Source organism: Oryx dammah, unplaced genomic scaffold (genome assembly GCF_014754425.2).
Source record: "Oryx dammah isolate SB20612 unplaced genomic scaffold, SCBI_Odam_1.1 HiC_scaffold_14, whole genome shotgun sequence".
In the NCBI taxonomy this organism is placed as follows: Eukaryota; Metazoa; Chordata; class Mammalia; order Artiodactyla; family Bovidae; genus Oryx; species Oryx dammah.
In genome coordinates, this window is record NW_024070198.1 from 45210178 (window position 1) to 45234397 (window position 24220).

General features: G+C 47.4%; 2 protein-coding genes across 3 annotated transcripts in view; one reads left to right on the forward strand and one right to left on the reverse strand.

Annotated features, from left to right (window-relative positions):
- DOCK1 (dedicator of cytokinesis 1) overlaps window positions 1-24220 on the forward strand; it is a 561005-nt gene that overhangs the window by 245917 nt on the left and 290868 nt on the right. The gene's annotated exons all lie outside the window — the stretch shown is intronic.
- INSYN2A (inhibitory synaptic factor 2A) overlaps window positions 1-24220 on the reverse strand; it is a 62261-nt gene that overhangs the window by 26669 nt on the left and 11372 nt on the right. The window contains exon 2 of the mRNA XM_040254439.1: window positions 12371-13568. Within this exon, the coding sequence (XP_040110373.1) occupies window positions 12371-13563 (1193 nt within the window). The 5' untranslated portion in view covers window positions 13564-13568. The remainder of the gene's footprint in view (window positions 1-12370; window positions 13569-24220) is intronic.

Below are 24220 nucleotides of genomic sequence, written 5' to 3' on the forward strand. Positions count from 1 at the left end.
GTTTGATCCCTGGGTCAGGAAGATCCTCTGGAGGAGGAAATGGCAACCCACTGCAGTATTCTTGCCTGGATGGACAGAGGAGACTGGTGGGCCCTATATTCCATGGGGTCACAAAGAGTTGGATGTGACTGAGCACTCAGGCAGTGTTCTGATTACAGACTTCCAAGCACGTACTGTAAACTAGCCAAAATAACTAACTGGCTTTCACTGTGTTTGCGTGTTCAGTTCACGGGATGCTTCCTGTTCTCAACTTTGTGCACCGCCCTTTGCTAAGGAGCATTTGCTTGGATGAATAAAACACAGGCCTTGCCCACAAGACACTTCAAACTGAGAGCACACATGTTTCCAAGGTAAAGGCTTTGCTTCTATGTTAGGGAGTAAGCTGCATGGCCTCCAGAAGCAGCCCTCCTTCCATGGGGCAGTTTCTGTGCCTGTTCACGCCAGCGTCCATGGGCTGGACCAGCGCCTCTGGTCACTCGTCAGCAGCTCGGATGGCTTCTGGCCAATCTCAGTACCCTTTTGTGACTGTCTTCCAGAGCATTCCGCAGGGATGCTGACTTTGTCCAGCAGAGACATCTTGCTCCCATGTGACTGAGAGCATCTTGGTGGCCACAGACATGGCTTCCTATCTCTCCAGTGCCACCCAACGTGTGGTTTGGTGCCTTCCAGAGAGCAGGGCTGCAGGTGTGTTTCAAAAATGCAGCTTCTTTCCTGACTAATAGAAAGTGAGTACCTTACTCCCTTCTCTGCTTTAAACCTCTCACCATGGAACATGCCAGAAAATTATGGCTTTGCTTTCTAATCTGTCTCCCCTTCCATGACATCAGCACTCCGAGGGCAGGGAGCTTTGTCTGTCGGTTCCCTGACGGATATTTAGTGCTCACACCGGGGTCTGAAGTGTAGTGAGTGCTCAAGAAATACTCTGAATAATGGACGAGTGAGTGGCTGAATGAAGAATCCGCCTGAGTGTTCTCCGGGAGTCACTGACACCCACCCACAGTAGGATCAGGTCTGCGATGTTCCTGGCTGGATCGGGTGAAAGCATCTGTCTTAACGTGTTACCACGATCCCATCGTAAATATCCCCCAAACGAGTGGAAGAGGCCAGTCATCTCCTGCTTCCCACACTCAGTCATTGAAATAAATGGCTTAGCTTGCACCGAAACCAGCTCCCCTGCTGACCCCGGGGAGACGTCATTTCTTTATCCCAGAAGCAATCCGGGCGAACGAGTTTTGGTGAGAAACACTCTATTCATAATGAACTCAGTGGCTTTTCTTTAGACGCTGTTGTCAAATTAACTTTTATTGGCCCAGCAGCTCCCCAGATGTGGTGACACTATAATTCTGGGAGGCTCTGTTTGGGAAGCTTTTAATGCTTATGTTCATTACAAAGAATGAAAGGGAAACAGGAATGGTGGCGAGTGGTGCAGCATGGCTGCAGGCGTGAGGAGGTCCAGGCCATGGGGTCCCTCCTCCCCTGGGGGTCGGCGGGAGCCAGGCGGTCCCTGCTGCTTCCCCTCAGCCGCCCGCCTCTCCTCCAGTGCTGCTTCTCCTGGGCCTTGCTTCTCCCCAGGCCCTGCCCCAGCTCTCAGCTTCCTCACAACGAAGACAGGGGATATAGCCTTGTTATTGCATAGTCATCAGTACTCCTATCAGAAGCGTGTGCCGGTTTGGACAGAGACCGACTCAGAGCTGAACACTCTCATTAGGACAGGTCTCTTTTCTTTGGTGTTTTCTAACCCTGTTTCCATGCAGTAAAAGCATAATATGTAAAAACTGGGGCAGCTGGTAATTATTATTTTGCATGTAGAACTGCCTGGTTATATTACAAATAGGGCAAAGCTTACAGTTTCTTTCATGTATTTCTGAAATCAAGCAGACGCTAGTAGGGAGGGCAAAGCTTATAGTTTCATATGTTTCTGAAATCAAGGAGACACTAGTTGCAAAATGCTGACAATAACGACAGAAACGTCACTGGCCCTACAGGGCATCAGGAGTAACTATTAATAAGGGAAAAAACTTTTTGAGGGTTGAGCTGAAGCTGAGTTGATTAACTTATTTCCTGGAGGAGAGATAAAGGTAAAGCTATAATTTATTGAAAATTAATGAAAATGAATCTTGGTGGCACTGGCTACCAAACGTGAATGAAAATAGGAATGTGAGTATACCGTATGAAAACAGATTTTCCTTCTGGAATGCCGTCTTCCTCCAGCTCTAGTACCATCACTTACCTCGCTTTCAGAGGTTTTAGTTTGAAAGCATTAATGATGTGCATGGGACAGTGGCTCTGACGGTAAATAACCGCAGAGCTTTTATCTTTGATCTGTAATTTCTTTTGATGTATTTTTTAGAGCACATTAGTTAACAATCTTAAATCAGAACTTCCTCTTCGTGAAGCTTTTGTGCTTTGTTTCAGAGGCTTGACATTGTGCTTGTTTTTTGAACAAATGGTTCAGAGCTCTTGCAGCTGAAGATTAAAATCTTTAAATTTTGGTGTCATCATTTATAAAATTCTTGATATCCAATTATGAGACTTTTATCTGGGGAGATAGTCTAGTGCTTATAACCAGTGAGATACTGGCAAAAGAATCTGACTCCATGTTTGGTCAAAATATGCCCATTTTTAGACTTTCTTTATACCTAGAGGAACTCATTTTTCATAATTGTCTGCTCAAATATGGCTTTCAAAATATGTTTGCTTGCTGTTATGGTTTATTGAGGACTTTTATTCAGTGTTTGTTCACGTGTATTTGGACATAAATTTGGTTAAAGTAGAGCCTGGGTGGCACGAGGTGGTCACTCACCAAGCCACTCAGGTGACAGGCGGTATGGGAAAGCTTTGAAGTGGCTTCCCCAGGGAAGACTGCTCATGGATGGATCAGTACCTGGACTGCTAGATCAATGGCTTTGATTTTTCTGAAACTACCTCATGGAGGGGATTCCTCTTACTGATTAGGAATCCTGAAAACCATACTTTATTACTGGGATCGTTTCCAAGGTGCTCTCTGCTGCCTCCAGGGTTAGAAGTATGCTTTCTCCAGGACATACATTCTCAGGGACCTTACCGGGTCTGAGTTCGGGACTCTCTTGACCCTGTCAAGTATAAGGAAGAGCTCAGAATTGCAGGACCACAGAAGCGCCTTCAAGTCTGTGCAGACGCGCATGTTTCCCGTTTTCAGAGGAAGGGGAGGATGCTACTGGGGCGTGATGGGTCTAGAGGTGAGTTCTGTCTGTACTGTTTCCCTCCAGTCTTTTGACCTTGGGGATGTTACTGACATATCCAGACTTTAGTTTCCTGGTCAAAACAACTCCTACCTTACAGTTCTATTTTGGAGGTTGAATGAGACAATGCAGAGTGGCCACTATATTGTAGGTGGTCAAAGTGGATGAGCTTTGTTAGTGCTCTGCCCAGAGACACTCATTTCAGCGGAACTGGCCCCCAGAGCACAGTGGGAAATAGAGCTCAAACCATTTTTACATAGCTTAGCAGAAATTGCATGGGATTAAAAAAAAAAAAAGTATTTGAAAAGTAGAACTTGCATTTCATTTCTCTCTCTTTTTCAATCCAAATTTGGGACACAAATCCATAAATTCCATAAACGTTCATGTCATGCCTTGAATTGCTCATTTTACCTACAAATGGGGTGTCTGAATTACCTAGTGCCTCAGTGGCAAGGCTTTTATTCACCTACCAACTTAAAAGGCTAGGGAGGTATTTGAAATCTCTTTTGGGATTCTGCACAGGAAGATTATTTAAATTGTATTTTCAAGTATGTGTGATACCTACATGAAGTGCAAAGCAAGAGTTTGGAAACTCTTTTATAGCCTCACAAATATATATGCTTCATTTTTCATATTAGGATGGAAAGGATTATTATTGTTTAAGAACTTAAAAATAGTATTTCCAATGTTATATAAATTTAAGCCACAGAAAAGACTCGGCACAGCCCTGTGGATCAAATAAAGAGAATGGTGGAAGAGAATACGATGTGTGCTTCTATTTCAGAATCATAAAGCACGATAACTTATACTTGGACTCTGGAACTTGAATATTTTATCACAAGTATATAAAAACTGTTAGTTAGGAAAAAAAGGGAGGTTTCCCTGAAAGCTATGCAAAGGCTTGTGAGCTAGAAGGACAGAGGGCAGTTGCAGCATGTGTAGCGGTGGGAGAGACACGGCATGGATGAAGTGACAGGAAGAAAGAAACCCTAGCAGAGGGACCACCATACATGCATTTGTTAACCAGCGTCCACAGAGGGTTGTGTTGCTTTCTCTCTCTCTCTCTCAACTTGTATGTGTCTTTTGCGGCATTGCCTGAAATTATGAAGTTCTTGGACATCTCTGGAGAATCCGTTCTTAGATCAGAAAGGACCCTTGGGCTCCCTCGCCTCGTGTGGACCATCCTGCCTTCGTCCGGAGGGGCTCAGAGGGGCGGGGCTGAGCTGGGAACAAGCCCACATGCCTGAGTCCACATCAGCTGTCTTGTCCGTGACACCCAGTAACCCTGGCCTGCACAGTTCTCTGAAAGCAAGTACAAAGCCTGATCTCTTCCTTCTGTAATCCTCAGCCCTGCCACTAATCCTTGGAAAGAAACCCACCCGTAGAGGAAAGCAAGAATCTCTCGAAAGTGTCCCGCCTGCACCCTTGGATCACTTGCCTGCGTTTTCGCACCTGGAAGGCTGTGTCTCAGCAACAGAACAACTTGGAAGGATGTGGCTTTGCACACACAGCCCTGGGCTCAGGGCCTGGTCCTCCGTATGGTACTTAATGTTTCCAGGAAGCTCAGGAGGCTGGTGTTCTTAGCCTTCTTTCAGAGTCAGAAGCTGAGGCTGGAGAGGGTAATAACCATCCCTGAGCACAGGTACCACAGGGAAGACAGGTGCAAAGTCTCCAGCTTAGGACTGGCTGGCTGCGAAACCTTGGTGAAAAACACAGGAGGAGGGAACCTCTGTCTGCTGGCTGGTGTGTTTTAAAATGTTGGGGCTTGCAAGAAATGGGCAGAGACACCAAAACTGATGTGTCGAGAACATGAGCAAATGAAACTCTGACATGCCCATCCCACTGAAGCAGGAAGGGATCGGAGTACGGCGGCTGGGGGAGGACCTTTCTGCTTCTGAGCTCGGAGCTGAGCACCGCCTCGCTCTGCAGCTCACAGCACTCTTTTCTGTGACGCACTGCCCAGACAGTTCTCGACAGTCCGGAGACATCTGTCTGCCAGGATCCTCGGCAGGACCACAAGGCCACCGCCCGCACCCCTGTTGGAAACCGTGGCCATTCCAGCTAACCAGGTGGAAGACCTCCATTTCAGCTATGTGGGTGCATCTGGGCAAAGGCAGCCCAGTCTCCTCCTAGAAGGGTGCACAGCCAACCTGAGACAGGGTCACCTAAGGTGCTCAACTTCCCCTGCGCTCTGAGATGGGGGCCCCCACACCTCCCACCGGGACCTCGGTGACCCCCGGCAGCTCTCTAGCTGCGGTGGTGATGCTGGGTTTTCCTGTGGGTTCTTTCTGTGCTGTGACTGAAATTAAATTGCCCCCTTATGCTTCCTGTGTAATTGCGATGCAGTATTTATTCTGTTTGGGCATGGATAATGAGAGGAAATTCGGAGAGATTTCTCATCCTCCGACAGGGCTCTCTGAAGACTGCCTGATGCTGAGGGATTTGTCAATAGAAGGACACAGGTGAAGCCAGGATGTAATTTCTCTCCATCTAGCATGGATATCTAGGTGAAAGCAGTTCACATCATATGACTGGGTGTTGAGATGGCCTCTTATTGCTGCTGTGGGAGAGGGAGGTCTTTTTTATGTTGTGTATGTATATACATAGAAGTTACCGGTATGTGCATAAGACACGTGTGTGCACTCACACACACAGAGTTCCCCAGCAGAATCCTGACAGTTTTATGGGCTGGTGAACAGTAAAGTGTAGGCTAGTACAGACGAGTGTCAGTGACCCGTGGACTCTTCAGAGGAGGGCCTGCGTTCTTTGACGTGTACCTCCTCGCACCCCTGGCCCCCGGCTGGCACAGTAACAACACTTGGAGACTCTTGTTATTAACAGAAGCCTTCTGAACCTGTGAATGAATGGTATACCATCTGTAGGACACTCACCTCTGAGTTTGCCCTGCGCCCGTTATGGTAACCTGGTTTCTAGCCAAGGAACTGTGGTCCCTGCATTTACAAGACCATGTCACAGGAGCTGGCAAACTGGCCCATGCCCCACGTCCAGCTTGCGCCTGCTTTTGTGACGTTTCACACAACCATGGCTGTACTCGTTCATGCATGTACTGTGTCTGGCTGTGCTCATGATGAAGTGGTGGATCTGAATCATTTGAACAGAGGCCACATGGCCCTCAAAGCCTGAATAGATACTATCTGCCCCTTTGCAGAAGAATTTTGCTGATGTCTGTTACATTGGAAACTGACTCTGAAATCTCTTAAAAAGCACAGATCCTGTAGGCTCAGGGCCTGATCTCCACATGCACACATCGCGCACGCACCTGCACCCATTCTGTGCTACCTTTTCAGTGATTAAAACGAAAAACAAAGTTCAACAAACGTGACTGCAGGGTTCCACGCCGGGTCTACCGTCCCTCAGATCTTTATTCCTGTCTCCTATGCCTGCTAACCCACCGAGAGCTGTGTTCTCAAAGGCGATTCCCTTGGCTCGTGTTTTCCTATCTCTGCGTGCCCTGGACCCCTGCCATGGAGAAACCCCCTTCCCAGCGAGGGGAGACTGAAGCACTGGATTTAGAACCCTTGCTGCAGCTTCCCTGGTGGGTGCCTCAGTCCATGAAGAATCTGCCTGCCAAAGCAGGAGACCCAGGTTCAATCCCTGGGTTGTGAAGATCCCCTGGAAAAGGAAGTGGGAACCCACTCCAGTATTGTGGCCTGGAGAATCCCATGGACAGAGGAGCCTGGCGGGCTCCAGTCCGTGGAGTTGCAATAGTCAGACACAGATGAGCAACTAAACCACCACCACTGCAGGCTATCAGGCTCCTGGGGCTTCCTGTTTATTTAAGATTTCCTCCTCTTACACGATGGCCCACATTTGCTCTGAGTCAGTACAGAGCCCCCAGAGCTTCAGGGTTTCCTGTCTGCCCGTTGGTCACATCTCAGGGGCCCATGTGACCTGGTTCGGCTGTTCCTCCCTCTTCCACACACACCTAAGCGGGCAGGTGACGCCTGGCTGATGCTGGAATGCTAACTCAGTCGTGTCTGACTCTTTGCAACCCTATGGACTGTAGCCCGCCAGGCTCCTCTGTCCATGGGATTCTCCAGGTAAGAATGCTGGAATGGGTTGTCATGCCCTCCTCCAGGGGATCTTTCGCACCCAGGGATCGAACCTGGATCTCCTGTAATGCAGGTGGATTCTTTGCCGCTGAACCACCAGGATGCTAGGAGAGACCCGGCCAACGAAAGGGCCTGTTACACTCTGGGCAACAGCAGATCCTTCCTTCTCACTGGTTGGCTGGGATCAAGCTCCCCATCTTGTTTGCAGGTCTTCTCCAAAGACCAGAATACCGTGGGGTTGTCACCAGCCAATGGGTCCCTCAAGACATGAAGTGTGTGGGGTGCCAGCGTGTTAGCAGTGAGCAGCTGTCTCTGCCCAGGTGCCTGGGGAGGGTGCAGCACCTGAGCCAAGGGCAACGGCCCCACAGTCCGGGGTCTGGGGTCACCTGCCCAGCAGCCCGCAGCTGCCCTGGGGAATTAGGACTGTTACAAGAATCGGCTGGTGTCTGAACTCAGCGTCCCCTCTGCCTGCTTCTCAGCTTCCAGCGACTACATTTGTGGCTCATTTAGATCGTCTGTGTGACCCTGAACTTCCCAGGAAGAGACCAGAATATGCTGAGAGCTTTGAAATAAGCAGGATCATTCTTGGCATTCATGCAAATAGAGGGATCAAAGGCCGCCTGCACTGCATAAAGGGAGCCGTTTTAGTGAATTGCCCAGACGTTCTACAAGGGGCTAAAAAGGCAGGGTTTCAAACACTTTTTGCACATCTACCCACTTACAGAATGCATCCCACGGAAATGCGTGTCTCAGGATAGATCGCTTTCTTAGTGACCTCTGTGTGTTGGTTATTGCTGAGACCTTTGTGGACAGCATCTTTAAGCTTCCAGCATCCCTGTTTAATAGTAGATGGAATTGAAGCTCTCTGAGATTAACTTGCCTACACTGAAAACTTTCTCTGCTGAGGCCTTTCAGAAATCTGTATAATCAAACAAGAGTCATGAAAGAGTCCCTTCTGAAAAGTAATTTGGAAGCTACTGAAAATGGTCTAGGTTTGTGATACAGAAATTTCTATGCACAGAGGAAGAACTGTTAGAATGGCTTGCCTGGCAAACTTGGTAATGCAGTTTAAACTCTATAGTGAGTTTGCATAAACAAGCTCGACAGTGCAAAGAAGTTCTATCCAAGTTAGACATTCAGTATAATTTGCACACAGCCACACTAAGCCAAGCTCAACGTACGCTGTCTTCCTTTGCTGGGTCCTAACTTCACCCACGAGAGCAAGCCTGAGGCCTCGCTGGGCCTGGGTCAAGCCTATGATATAGTGGAAACTTGGGGGCAAAATGTGTCACTTGATTTTAAAGCAGTGAGCTTGGCAGTGCACGCAGCATTCCTGCCCTCACTGAGACTCCTCCGGCTGTGGATACAGCTTTATACAAAGCAGGTCCTTCCTCACTGATTTTGGGGGTGGGGGGGTGTAGTGGACTGAACCCGGATTCTGATCATCCTCCACAGGTGATGACTTGGAGTGTTTCCCAGTATTTTAACTTGGTCATGAGACTCTTTGTCAGGTTACATAATGAGTATGTAATCATCTACACACAGTAGAGTGAGTTTTCCTATTTTCCATCATGAGATACAACGATAAGATACCGTTTCTTGGCTTAGATTGAGTACATAAAGTAAGTCCCGTGAATTCCTCATTCTACCAAAACGCCTATTCTCCAGCTCAGATTGAGTACATAAAATGAGTCCGGTGAATTCCGCTTTTAAAGCGACTGTCCAGGGCACACCCTTCGGAGAATTGGTCTAGGGCTCAGGGCGACAGAAGGTTAAATTTTCAGGATTTTGTGAGCTGGTTGATTCTGGCCACCATAGCATTCACACCGTGGAAATCAGCAAATGCAGCTTACTCCCCCATCCCCCGAGAGTCAGTTGTTAAAAATGTATCAGTATCCCCTAGCACCTCTGTCCTGCACCCAGACCCCTGAGAAGAAGATGGAGAAGGAGTGTGCCTCTCATGTGCCCACCTTTGAGGCTGCTGTCTCCTACAATATTCTGACACGGAAAACAGTGGCGGAAATTCAAATTTTGGGCAAATGAATGACCCTGGGCATTGAACTAGAGGGGTCACCTTCAACGTGGGCCTTGGAATGTGAAGCCACTTGTCTCACCATTATCCAGAGAGCTCGAAGGGAGGTGGAAATGAACATTAGAGTAAGTCCCCTACATATGAATCAGTTCTGTTCTGAGAGCGTGTTCATAAGTCCAATTTGTTCGTGAGTACAACAAAGTTAGCCTAGGTACCCAACTAACACAATCAGCTATAGAGTACTGGACTGTAATGGGTTTATCATACTTTCCCAACAAATAAGACATAAAAAACAAACACAAAATATAAAACATTAATCTTATAGTACAGTAACTTGTCCAGTAGTACAGTACCACAGTTGGCATACAGGGGCACCTTCACTTCTTTGAAAGCTTGCAGCTTGTAGGTTTCCTATGTAGGGACTTTCTGTATTAGCAACGGATGTGGGAGTTCACCCCAATGTGGCCCTGCCTTTCTACCAGTAACTTGACCCGTGCAGACAACAACTGAACTAGAGGTTAATTTCTAAGTCAGATCATCCTTTGCCTTGATCTAAGGTGTTCACTCCTCAAAAGGTTAGGAGCCGGGCACTGGACCTTGTTTGGGGGATACTGGGGCCAAGGCCTTTTCATGATGATGAAAATATTCTGTCTCGTGTGGGAGTCGGTTACCACCTGTGGCTCTTGGGCACCTGTGAGGTTGCTGATGTGACTAAAGCATTTTCGATTGTAATTAATTTGAGGGTGAATTTCAGTAGCCACCCATGGCACCTGTGTGGCACAGAGCAGCCCAGGGCTTGCAGTTACCTGGCTGGGGGCCGGCCTGTGTGTGGAGCATGTAGAGGAGCACTCACCACAGTGAACGCACAGGTATAGGAGAAACGTGGATTGTATCTCCCTTCTGAGCTTTCAGAACCCAACCCTGCTAACCTGCAAGGCAGCCCTCGTGCCTCCATGAGAAACAAACCCATGCAGAGGCCCCTGGCCCTGGGTTCCGTGCACCCCTTGACCTGCTCCCCTTCCATCTGCAGGACAGGCGATGAGCTCCAAGGACAGGTGAAGAAGAGGGACACAGGGGTAAAGCCCTTGCCCCAAGTCCTCAGAGCCAGAATTCCCATCTAGACGTGTCTTAATAAACTCAACACCACTTGGTAGACTGATGTAGCCTCAGAAAACTCAGATTTCAAGCAACTCTCTGCCCTTGTTCTAATAGGAGGAGCCTCGATCTAGAACACGGTTGTCCTTGCACAGGTGTTTGTGGATGATCAACCCGTGCAGGGCTTTGTTTTGGCATGTACACCCGTAAGAAGCATGCTATTTAGATACACATTTGGTTTTACACCATTTGCTGAATTTTATTTCCCGTTTGGTGATGCTGGTGTCTTTCTGTTTTGCTGTCTGGTTTAAATCACTAGCAGCTGTATCGAGGTCTGTGATCGGTCCTGTCTGGGCTTTTAATGTTTCTATGGGAATGTGCTCTGCTGATCAACAAATCCCTTATAGACCCACCGCACTGTGTTGCTTTTGGCTGTGTATTTATTCAAGTCCAAGTGATTGAAATGGGATGAAAATGGAGATGTAAACCCAAAATTCAACAAAGACTTTTGAAAGCCTTCTGTCATGGTAGGTTACTACTAATCTCCTGTTAGATTAGTTTACAATTGGCTAGCAACTCATTTTGCTTCATACTGTCAGCTGCAAACAATGCTAGGTCATAGGCCGTGCCAGGCAGGGGGTGGTGGGGGCGGGTAGATTACTGACCGTCAACTCCTTTTGTAGGTCGACCACCTGCATGAAGCCAGATGCCAAGGGCGCTATCTACATCAGGCAGCTTGGCTCTGGGACCAGGCCTTAAGCCTCCTCTGCTACCTTGGAACATAGAGGTTGTTTCCTCCCCTTAGTTTGCAAGATGCAAACACGATGTAACTCAGTCACGGCCATTCTGTGCACCGGGTGGCTTGCCGTCCTGACAGTGCATTTTTGGGCTTAGCATCATGCTGGCCTGGCTGCCAGCTCACTTAACCAGGGACTGGGGCCCACAGGGTGAAGGGCGCTAATCACATGAGGCCAGAGGGCACCGTCTCAGTTGCCACCTCCAAAACATGGGCTGGAAGAATCCAGACAGCATCACAGGGGAATGGGAAAGAGCTGATCGGCCATCTCGACAAAGCCAATGAACCACAACGTTATTTCAAGAAGCACAGAAGCAGAGCAGTGCTGACTGTTTCCCATCAGCCTAGCGCATGGCCTGGCCTTCCTAGCTAAGAGGCTCAAGACTAACGTCCTATCTTTAGGTCATTTGTTGTTAAATTCGCTGCTGCACAATTTCAAGTTCAAAAGATGGGAAACAAAGTTCAGCAATCTGTTATCAGCAGCAGACAGTCCTGGCTATTAACATTCTCTCTCCTGCCCATCTGGATACACAGGGCATCTCCTGGAGAAAGGCGTCTCTCTCCTAATCATATACAGATAGCATCTGTCTATGAATGGACATCGCTTCTGTAAGCTCCAAATAAGATGGGGGGGGGACCATATTGTCTGTTGTATAAAATATAAAACCTGGTGTAGTCCTGAATATCAGTGTTATTCCAGTTATTTAGCATAACCGAGGCAGCATTTACTTTTCAAAATGCCATCCGAATTTCTTTTCCTTTAATAAGAGGCAAGTCACTTCTTATTTAGATTAGATATTCTGGACTGGCGTACCTATTGTACTTCATCAGTATCATAAACCTTTAGCCCCCAGAGCTAAAAAGGGAGGATCCATCCATTCATTCAAAATGTACTCAATTCCAGACCAGGCCGATGAATGCTAGCCAACAAGTCAACCTTGCAGGTGAGGATGAATGAGTTTTAGGATCACAGAATAACCTGGGGCCCCTTTGAACTTGCCCCCTCCCACCTGTCCTCAGACCTGAATCTGTTCTCAGAAATGCTGACTCTGGTCTCATTTAGGGATCTGGGCGTTGGGGGCTGGCAGTGGCCCCCCCCTAGAGGGTGGCGAGCCTGCAGCGGGCATGGTAAGACCGGCGGGAACATACATACCCTTCCCGGTGGGCTTCTCCTTTCTCCAGCTCCTGAATGACCCCCAAGAGCACTTTGATGGTTTCCTGGCTTGAACTGATCAAGTTCTCCATCATCTGAAGCTGTGCTTTCAGGTCGACCACTTCCGTGTGAGGCACGATTTGTTGGCATTCTTCATCTGCAGCGAGCGCCGGGGGACAAGGCGGGCGCTCCTGCCCCGAGGGCGCCTGAGTCTGCAGGGAGGCGTCTTCTTCGCTACATTCTGGGGACAGGCACTGCGTCGGGGGCGAGCAGGCTGGGGCGGCGCCCGGCGGGGCCTGGAGCCCGCTGGCCTGCGCTGCTGTTCTCCTCTCCAGGTCGGCCGCGGGACAGAGGGACCACTCGCTGGAGGGGGCGGAGTTCGACAAGGCCGGCGCGGGGGCCCTGGCGCCTGGGGCGGGTGCGTACACGGTGGCCACTTCGGTCTTAAACACCCTCCGGTGGGCCGATGGAGCCGGCTCCTCGGTGTCCGGGGTCGCCCTGCCCTGCCTGGCTTTCCCGGGCAGCTGGTACTCCAGCTCCTGGGAGGACAACCGAGTGGAGTTCTGCACCGGAGCATCGCGGTAGCTGTGCCGGTCGGGGGTTTTACACGGCTCCGCGCAGTTGACCCCGGCGGGCGGCCCCAGCGCGTTCATGTGTTCGTCGGAGTGGAAAACCAAGGCGGTGGTCTTCTGCACCCGGCCCGCGCCCCACGGCCGGGCCTCCTCGCCCGGCCCTTCCTGGCTCTTCTCTTTCGCATCAATTACCAACCCGTTGTTCTGACTTTTAAAGGCCTCAGTGCCTGGGATGCTTTTGAGAGTCCCCTTTTTGCGGTCCAGAGGGAAAGTCTGGTAACACTTCTTGAGGTCGGGCGAGGTCTGCACACCCGTGCTCTTGGTGACGTTGGGGATGGACCGCCGGGCCGGCACGGTCATGTACTTGCGGTAGGCAGCCCGGCAGGACGCGGGCCTGGCCTCCCGCTTGTCACCCTGCAGGCCCGAGGCGAGCTGAGTGTCCCTCTGCTCGTTTTGCGCCTCGCAGATGTCCTTAAAGCGCACCTGCAGGGCTTTATTCCGCTTCTTAATCTGCCGGTTGGGATCCAGGGCATATTTCATCTCCAGGGCCAGACAGGCGGCAGGCTCCACTTCACTTGCGGAGGTTGTGAGTACGCATTTGCTGGGTTCCTTACTGACCATGGTTCCTGCAGGCGGATACAACAACAGACCTTGTCAGTGGAACAGAAACCCACAGGAAACCACAGGCAGCGCAGGCTTTGGGCCAGAATGACGGATGCCTGCTCCCTAATTATTTTTAAACAGGTGAGGTCGGCCTTTATGTTAAGGAAAATCAGACAGGCAGAGAATCCCTGGCAGGCACAGTTTGAAATGCTTCTCAGATATTAAAGCTTGCCTCCCTCTCCATGTGGGATACACTCGTTTTTCCTTTGATAGTAAGGCATGTTTCCCCATTAGACAAACCTGTTTTACTATATTCATCAAGAAGCCCAATGACTCTGCCTCTTCTGCCTTTTTTTTTTTTTTTTTGCAGATTGCTGTTTTGCACACACATCTCCACTTCACAGGCAGATGGTTTTTCAAAATGCAACTTACTTGGTTTAGGCTTTTACTACTTTTTTTAAGGGCTACCGATTAATCTATTATTGGAATCCGAGAGGATTGCTATTTTCTCTTAAAGATGTCTTGGAGATTCTAGCTCCTGATCGGATAAATGTGGAGAGTCCTCCGATGAGGAAGTGAACTACATCTATTTATGTTAGCCATTCTGGATGCTATGTGATAGGGGGCCGGGCTGGTTTATGGGAAAACTGTAAAGGGAACAGTCTCAGCAGTATGGCTTGCTTCTCATGGGTTAACATCAGCCATAGAGAGGGCATGGGTTTCCTGGTTTCTACAAAGTCTGTGTTAGCAACTCTTTTCTTTGATTCTGTGGAGAGGGGTATTTGAAAATACTTTAAAAAAAAAAAAGAAATTATTCTTTCTAGAATCAAGTTTTGTGTTTTGATCACAACCTCTGCAAATGAACACAATGGTGGTTGTTTCAGGATTTAAATTCTGAAAGAAAATAAAATCACAAGGCTTTATGTTAATCATGCAGATTCATCTTGGGCTGAATTATTAAATGCAACTAAAAAGATGCAGGTGGCCAGTGATTGCTCTGGGGGAATACCAGTGGGTAAAATGCCTTCACTTTATTAGGCAGATTCACAGCTGTTTATCACACATGGAAGGACTTTCTTGCGGGCTGAAGTGAAAGCAAGAAAATACAGTTAAGTATGCCATTTGTGAGTTAGCGTTTGCTTCTTTCCCCTCCCTGTGTTCAAGAAGAAAGCAGATGGGAGGAATCTGGGGTGTGGAGGGCCCTGGTGTCCAAGCGAGGTGCCCAGAGAGGCAGGGTTATTGACAGGAGCCGGTGAGAGCGATGCAAGGACAGGCTCAGGCTGCCACGTCCCACCCAGGGACCCTCCCGGACCCTCCCACGGCACTTCCTGTGAAATGCCATAGGCCCTGTGATCACGTGACTGCTGCTCTGGGAGTCAGGGGTGTGCAGTCTTCAGGTGCCTTGCTGGTAGAGGAGAGCCATGCCTAATACCTTCAGTGCCACTCATCCCATTGCAAGGAGGAAACTAGTTCAGAGAGGTTAGGTCACTTGTTTAGAGTCACCCAGCAAGCAAGACACGTAGGCAGGATCCTGATCTACCTGCCCCCTTGAGTCCGTGTTGTTTCTCATACCTCAGGAGTCCAGTGAACAGAGAGGCCACTTCCCTACGTCCCTGAGTTACAATTGTAGGACAACAGGGCTGGTGTTTCAGGGAGGAGACCGGAGCCCTTGGCCAAGAGGGAGTTAAAGTTCAGCCTCCCCCATCCCGTGACTCAGAGTCTGGGACTCCGTTAAGTTGACATTGCAGGCCGGCAGGGCACTGGTGTGGTCCCAAACTTCACTAGTGTTACTCAATGAAAGGCTTAGAGAAAAAATGCAAGTACTTCATCAATTATGCCTTGAACAGTGAGCCAGTAATCATGTTAGAGGACATCAGAAGTAATCCCTGCAGAGCTTGGTTCCAGTCACATCAGGTTTCCTAGCCCTGGCATTCTCGGTGTTACGGGCCAGGTGAGGCTTTGTTGGGGGGTCTCCTGTGCCGTGTAAAATATGCATCAGCATCTTGGCTTCTCTCAATATTAGCAGCACCCCTACTCTAAAGTGACAGCCAGAATGGTCTCCAGACAAGTAGCCCTGGCATGCCTAACTGACTCCTCTCGAGAACCACTGCATCAGACCTTTAACCTTGGGTGGCTAGAATGTGTCCTGAAGCTAAGGCAGGGGTGGAAAGCCATGTGAAAGACCAGGAAGGCATCACAGTGTCCCACCTCCCCAGGAGGCATGCAGAGTGCCAGCTCTGAGGCTCTAGTCTGCAAAAGATGTAGCTCGGAGCTCAGCCAACACGGAGGTGAGTCCTCATCCCACGGTAGCTCTGACAAAAGAATTGATCTGAAACAGTCATATCCGGGGGTAGTCAGGAGCAAGACAGAGAACAAGCCTTCTTTCGTCTTTGGTGCCCTACTGGGCACTGAGGGTATTTGGAGATGTCGGTCATTTGAAACTTGAAAAATGAGGCAGTTTTGGAAAGACGGAAAAGGCAGAGATACAGACTGAACAAGATCCTGGGTGATGGGGAGAGAGCATGCCTGATAAGGGTAGATTATATATGTGTGTGTGTATATATATATTGTTGAGAGATACTTATTCCATAAGGTTAAAAAGATACACACAAGGGGCCTTGTGTGAGGGAGAGGATGGGGGCAGTGGGGATAATAAGGAAGTGAAGCCTTAACCCTCACTCTTAGCTTGGATTTGTTCTCTAAAGCCTCAGTTGTCCAGGTGTGTCAGAATGTATTGTGCCATCATCCTGCAGAAGACCTTCATACTAGGGAATATTTGAAAGAGAGAGCATTTTTACAAAAAGCAATTTACTAGTAATTTTTCAGCCTTTTCCCTGCCACGACTGAAAAATGTGTGTCTGAATAAGTTTGTCCTACCATGCTATTCATCATCACGATTTGCCAAGAACTGCACTGAAATAATTTTTTTACATCAGTCTGCTGGTTTGGAAAGATATTCTGGTCTTGGACTCAACCATCAAACTAATAAAACAAATCAGAAGAATTAATTGCCAGTGGCAAAATAATAATAAATTCCTAAGCTCCTTTCTGTTTTACAGGGAGTTGCAAAAAATATGAAAATAATTTCCTTATTAGTATAAATGATAGTGATAAGTAAGATTTTTTTATCAGTTTACTTTGTTGTTGGTTTTTCTTTCTTTCTTTCTTTCTTTTTTTTTTTTTTTAGGTAATATTAAGAGAGTTCTCCTAATCTTGCTAGTAGTAAAGACACCAAGGAGTTTTGTAGGTGACTTATTTTGCCTTCAGATGAGTTTATAAGTTCTATTGACAGTGTTTTCTAAAGCTTTACAAAGGAAGTTTCCTGTTTGGGAATAATAGAGGTAACTATCATGATAGGATGGATAAGCAACAAGGTCTCACTGTGTGGCACAGTGAATGTGCTCAGTCACTCAGGTGTGTCCCACTCTTTGTGACCCATGGACTGTAGCCCACCAGGCTTCTCTGTCCATGGAACTTTCCAGGTAAGAATACCGGAGTGAGTTGCCATTTCCTACTCCTGGGGATCTTCCCAACCTAGGGATCAAACCTGCATCTCTTGTGCTCCTGCGTTGGCAGGCAGATTGTTCACCACTGTGCCACCTAGGAAGCCCAGTATCTTCAATATCCTGTGATAAAGCATAATTAAAAAACATAGTCAAGGCTATGGTTTTTCCTGTGGTCATGTATGGATGTGAGACTTGGACTGTGAAGAAAGCTGAGCGCCGAAGAATTGATGCTTTTGAACTGTGGTGTTGGAGAAGACTTGAGAGTCCCTTGGACTGCAAGGAGATCCAACCAGTCCATTCTTAAGGAGATCAGTCCTGGGTGTTTATTGGAAAGCTAATGTTGAAGCTGAAACTCCAATACTTTGGCCACCTGATGCAACGAGCTGACTCATTAGAAAAGACCCTGATGTTGGGAAAGATTGAGGGAAGGAGGAGAAGGGGACGACAAAGGATGAGATGCTTGGATGGCCTCACCAACTCGATGGACATGAGTCTGGGTAAACTCCGGGAGTTGGTGATGGACAGAGAGGCCTGTCGTGCTGCAGTCCTTGGGGTCGCAAAGAGTCGGACACGACTGAGTGACTGAACTGAACTGAAAAAGCATATGAAAAAATACATATGTATAACTGAATCACTTTGCTGTACAACTGAAATTAACACAGCATTCTAAATCAACTATAAAGTGAAAGTGAAGTCGCTCAGTCGTGTCCGACTCTTTGCGACCCCATGGACTGTAGCCCACCAGGCTCCTCTGTCCATGGGATTGTCCAGGCAAGAATATTGGAGTGGGTTGCCATTTCAGTAAAATTTAAAGAAAAAGAAAACGATTGTGTCATGCAAAAAACTGGTTGTTCTCTAGGTGAGAGTCCCGGGGACAAGTGGGACTTGCTGGCGCGCTCATTTCCATTGTCCCGTCATGCATCTGTTCACGTACACCTTACAGTATAGCCTCCACATTCAGTCCGTACGCCCCCGGCGTCTGGGTCCTCAACCAAGGCCTCAACCATGGCCCTGTCCCGTGCAGTTCCCTTTCATTTTCTCCCTGATCTCACGACATCCTCACAGCAATGGCACTATTGTTATCCTCAAGCTGGAAATAGAGAAACTGAGGCACTTGATTTTTTTTTTTTTTTCCCGGATCTTGCTCAGAATCACACTGCCAGTACATCCCTTTAAGTTCCCTGCCTGGGGAAATCTGTAACTCGAAATGACCCATGGGAAACCACAGGAAGCATCAGACAGCTGGAACTCAGGGCAGGCCCTTTCCTTGGCCTGTCTGCCACAAAGGATCCGGGTGCAGCTTGCTCGGGGCACCACCACGTAGGCCCCAGCAGCATAGGTGGGCCTGCAGCAGACTCAGCCTGGGCTGCCTTGAGTTCTGGATTGATCGTGATGCCAGAATGCCGTTTTCAACAGTGGCTTGCCTCATCCAGGTCACCTCGGAGAATCATGGACTGTCAGAATTAAACTACTGGCTCTAAAGCTTAAGGGGTTCAGAAAGTTTATTTTTCTTAAGAAAACTGTGTTTTAGAATTCACTGGACTGTGCTGTCTTGAGGTAAAAACGGCAAGTCATGGTTATGCCTGGCTGGCTCGGGGAGTGCGCGATGTTGAGGAGTTGCTTGGAATATAAACGTCTTAATTACCCTCAAATTAAATTTCATAATCAAATGTGAGTTGTAAATATATAAACCCTGTATTTTTAGATTAGTGATGGAGAGTCATCTCTGCCTGCCGCTTTAAATTAATAGCTTATATAAAAATGTTCATTCCAGCTTAAAGGAGTGAAAGATGGAAGCAACTAAATGCCTAACAATAGGTAAATGATTAAGTAAATTATGGTATACATTCACTCAGTGCGGCCATTAAAATGATAATTATAAAGATTATTTAGTATTAGAGGAAAACACTTGTGAAATAACGTCAAGTGAAAGAAAGCCATCTACCAAATTGTACTAGAAGAACGTAACCAAAAATGGTTGTCGCCGTGGCACTGAGATGGTGTATTTGGGGAGGTTTTTTTTCCCCTTCTTTCTTCTGGTTTGGGTGCAGGACCTGCAGTGTCCTTATGTTGTTTGCCAACTTAAAAAAAAAAAAAAGAGCAAACTCGGTCCACACCTTAGGCAGCATGAGGGGATCAGGCCTCTGCAAACTAGAAACACTTGATCGAACAAGGAAAACCCAGAAATGATTAGATTTGGGTACAAGCAGTCTCCCAAAGGTCATCTTTTATTGTTTTGAAGAAGCCTTGGATAAAGAAAGAAAATGAATTTCAAAATCTTGACAGTATTCTTGTGTGTGTATGTGTATCTGATCTCGGGTGGGCTCGGCCTGCCCTGACTTGGGCTCCCAGGCAAAGATTTAGGCCAGATCCTAACCACTAGACCAGTGGTCAGTGGCAAGGGCCCTGGTCCTTTGGTTTTGCGGAAAAGAATTCCCACAAAGCTGGGAAGGGGTGAAGCAGGTAAAGTATTTGTTAAGAGGAAAAATAATGCAGCATGTATAGATAGACTCGCTCAGAGGGAAAGTCCCTGAATTGCTGAGTCGCACCCTCATGGCAGTTTGAATTACTATCATGGGGCATTTCTTCTGGGTTTCTCTTGGCCAGTCATTCTGATTTGCCCGGTTCACAGTCCACATGAGCTATATCTCAGGATCTTCCCATGTGTGAGCATGCATTTCTTAGCCAAGATGGATTCTACTGCAAAGGCCTCTGGGTAGAGCACCCCTTAGCATCACTCCCCATTGACTTCCAAGGAGCCTTGCTGCACACAGGTGGTCGGGGAGGTCTCCTGACTTCAGGATTGGGAAGTGTGTCGTCTGGAGCTTAATTGTCCTGCTTTTCTCCTCCTCCCTTAATTTTCGTGCTAATCTCTTCTTGGTTCCCTGGTGGCTTAGATGGTAAAGAATCTGCCTGCAGTGTGGGAGACTCAGCTTCGATCCTTGCATTGGGAAGAACCCCTGGGGGAGGAAATGGCAAACCACTCCAGTGCTCTTGCCTGGAGAATCCCATGGACAGAGGAGCCTGGCGGGCTACAGTCCATGGGATCGCGAAGAGTCGTACTTGACTGAAACGGCTTGGCATGGCATTCTCTTCTTGGAGTTTCAGTCCATAGGGAATGAATCTGTAATCGCTTCACCCCGGGGTTGGGGTGCATCTACCACCTGCCTCATGTCTGCCGAGGTGTAGACATCTACAAGCATCTCTGTATGTATGTGGATCGGCCGGGAGAGCCAGGGAGTGTTTAGTTGAAAATATATCAATATGTGAGAAGACTCACGGTTGGGTGGAATTTGCCATCTGTTTTAATTAGAAATCAGACGGTTTTGCCCTATAATCTACAGCTAGCATCTGAGGCAAACTTGGTTGGTTTCAGCAGCTGATGAGAGAGAATCTCTGCTGGGTGAGCTCAGTTCTTACTGTCTGCAGGGACCCGGAGCTTTCCAGTCTGGGCTCGAGCTGTGATATCAATGGCATAATGCAGTCGACTGACAGTGGGAGCAGGCCGGCCTTGCCAGGACACCTCCCAGGGTCCCCTCAGTCGGTGGATATGGCAGAAGAGCTAAGGCCAGCAACTCGATGAGTTTGGAAAGGGACTGCATGATATTATTGGTTTTCCTTGTGGCTTTCCCGCTGTTGAGACACCTTGGCGTCGAAGATGCTGGCCGGGATTCAGGATTAATTGGGTCAGCATTTTATTCTATATGCAGAGGGAATGCCTGAACTGGGAGCGGGGGAGTGCTGAGAAAGAATATCCCACGTTTTAACATGCTGCTTCCTGGGCAGAAAGGGAAGTGAGGCAGAGACCCCCACACCTGTTCATGAATTCATCCGCCTTCTGAAATGGTTAACGTTAAGACCTACGTTATCGCCCTGATTGATTCTTCCAAAGCAAAAGTCCTCTCCTCAGGGCAAAGCTAGCTGCTATAGATTTCGGACTGTGTCTTAGTGAGATTCATTATCCAGTTTAATTTTGTTTAATACACTGAAATGATATTTTTCCAGACACATATTCCCATCTTCAGAGGTCATTGCCTGTGAAGGCTGAAATGGGGTAAAAAAAAACAAAACTCTGACACCCCTCTGAGACTGAGCTGTAGGCGGGGGGGGGCTGCTCCTGTCTCAGTCCCCAAAGCTGTGGCCCTTTGTGAGAAATGCCCAAGCCGTGCCCCATCCCCTGGGTTGGTGGATGATTGCCATAAGGTCTCCATCATTAAGACCTGAGGATCATCCACTGGGAAGCAGGACAGAGGGTCCTGGGCAGAAGAAATAGCTGCTCAGTGGAGACACCCGGCTCGTGCATACCTCTGATTTCAGAAAACCCATTTTATGGATCTAATGCTGAATACGCTTTGATTTTGGCATGAAGAAGCTGGACTTCCCTTGATGACAATGGGCAGACGTTTTTAAAAGGTTTGCTAGAATGAGCAAAGAGTGAAATGGAGCCCCTGGGCTCTTTGACCAAGTTAGTTTTATGTCCTTCCAACTGCTGACGGTATTCATTGTTTCTAGGCTACATTTCTTTTTCGGCAATAGCAAATATTTAAATGAGAACTTTAATATCTGCTGTCTTATGCAATGCATCTATTGAGTAGCATTCTATGCTTGTATAATAAAATTTTTTAGTTATGTTGTAGCTTAGTCACTAAGTTGTGTCTGACTCTTTGCAACCCCATGGACTGCAACACTCCAGGCTCCTCTGTCCTCCACTATCTGCTGGAGTTGATCAAATTCATGTCCATTAAGTCAGTGATGCTATCTAACATCTCATCCTCTGCTGCCTCCTTCTCCTTTTGCCTTTAATCTTTCCCAGCATCAGGGTCTTTCCCAATGAGTCGAATCAGGTGACCAATGTATTGCAGTTTCAAGCTTTAGCATCAGTTATGAGGAGGTTCTGTGTTATTTTTTACTCTCAACAATGTCAAAATCATGATTGATCCTCAAATACATGAGCTTCTTTCCCCTTCTAATGTAATTAAGGCAGGTTCTTGACTTAAAAGGAAAAAAACCAAACACCTCATTTTTACCTACAGAAAAACCTTTACTCCATTACTTCAGCCACAGAGCATAAACTGACTCTCACTGGCCTGTTTCTAATTAGTGGGAGCAGAGGAGGTAAAGCACCCATTTTCTACGTGGATGTTTGGGTTTTGTGTTGAGGTTTTAGAAGGACCAGAAGATTCTGTCTTCATTGAACCAGACTTTTCCTCTTCATTTTTTGTCTGTTTACTTAGTTTTTCTATGTTCAGCTTATCCTGACATTAACCTTTCTTTATCCTCTGTCCAGATGGAATCTAAATTCGTAGAAATGGATTAGCAATCTTTTATGATGGTGGCCAAAATCAGCTGGAAAAAAATACCTCCTCCAATTGAGATGTTATATCAACGTAGGAAACTTTATGTGAAGCAGTTAGCTTTGCTAATTAACTATGTCCAGAAAGAATTCAGTAAAACTAGTAACAGCCACTCACCAAAGTCATCTGTAAGACTAGAAAAGGGACTGATTTCCCTGTTCCTCTTTGCTCCCCTTTCAGTATGACAGTTACAGAAAATGTTAGAAATAAGGGCTTTCGTTTTGAGCATAGCTCTCGAGTGCATTTAGATGATTGTAGAAAATAGCCCACCTACTCTGTTCCCCAAAGGCTCCCAGTTATTAAGCAACAATCAGTTGATGGTGTGGGGCCTGACCGCAAGAGCTGGCATTAGTAGGATGCAAAAGAGGTGGCTTCCCTTCCTTAGATTATTTATGAAAATCTCACTCTTTTGAGAACATGTGCACACTGGAATGAGTTTTGTGCTTGTTTTGCCTGACTGATGAACTATGATGAATCCATCCATCCATATATATATATATATATATATTTTTTTTTTTTTTACTAAATGACATGTTTTGACTCATGATATATCTGAAGCTAAAATTAGAACAGTAATTTCCCCAAACAATAACTGTCAAGAAAGTGTGTTTTCCCTGCTGCTTCTACCAGCCCAATCTCAGATAACATTGGAACACCCAGGCAGGATTTCTGCTTGGAGGTGACCATTCACCACAACTGAAATCAATTAGAGTTAAAGATACTATCCATCTCTCTGGCACGGCCATGGGAGTGTCTATCTATTATCATCAAAACGCATCCCCCGTGCGTTTTTCATTGCAGTGAGTCTCCCCTGGTACCTTGGCCTGGTCAAACTGTAGACTTTGCAAGGTCTTGTTGTACTGCTGAGGTAGCAAGCCATGAAAGAAAGAGAGAAATGAGTATTTCTTGTAACCAGCTTCTATTTATCGGCAGAGAGATGACTGTCCAGGTCAGAATCATAACAAAAAGCCATAGTCAGAGTCAGCATGTGTGGTCTTCCCATATACGGCTCACGTTTTGTCAGCCATGGTCCAATGTGGGATGGTTGCCTGGTCTGAACTCTCTCTCCTTTTCTGTGATACCTGTGCTATCACACAAAATGATGCAGCAATTATTTAATCTGAGTGGACCCAGGACGTGAATTAAGGAAATGGATTAAGACCCCTTTCCTTCCACTGCAGCTGGTGAACAATGAGAGGGACCTCAGAAGTGACTCATCACCCTGAAGAGAGATGCTGTGAGTGTAGACCAAACTTAGGCTTGTCAGGGAGACAGTGTACAGTCACTGGGGATGTAGAAACAGAGGGAATATTCCTAGTAGCAGCTAAGAGTTGCAACTGCAGGGGCACTTAGGGTGCACTTTCTGCATTTAGTGCCCAAAATATTCTTAGGGGTGGGAGGTGAAAAAAAAAATGTCTGTGTGTCACATCCTTTGATGTCCAAATGGCTTTCACTTTTTATTTCTTATAAATTCGACTTTTCATTAGTCCCCATGGGTTTTTTTTTTTTTACTCTGCCGGGTCAGTTGGTTCTTTAACTTTTTTTCTTGACCAACAGCTATTGTGAACTTCTCTCTTTTCTGTACGTAACATTATGTAGCCTCATAAATAATACGAACCCTCGCTTCCCCCCTCCGCAGCCACCGCGCTCTGCTCTGATGTCTTTAGAAGTCTGCCTCCTCGTGCAGGAGCAGCTCAGCAGTGTCTCTGGCAGCCTGGAGGGCTCTGCCCTGCTGGGAGGAGGGCTGACACAGGGCGAATGGCCTGCGACCCTGATGGTCTGTGCTCAACCCGGTAACAAAGCTACTGCACTCGC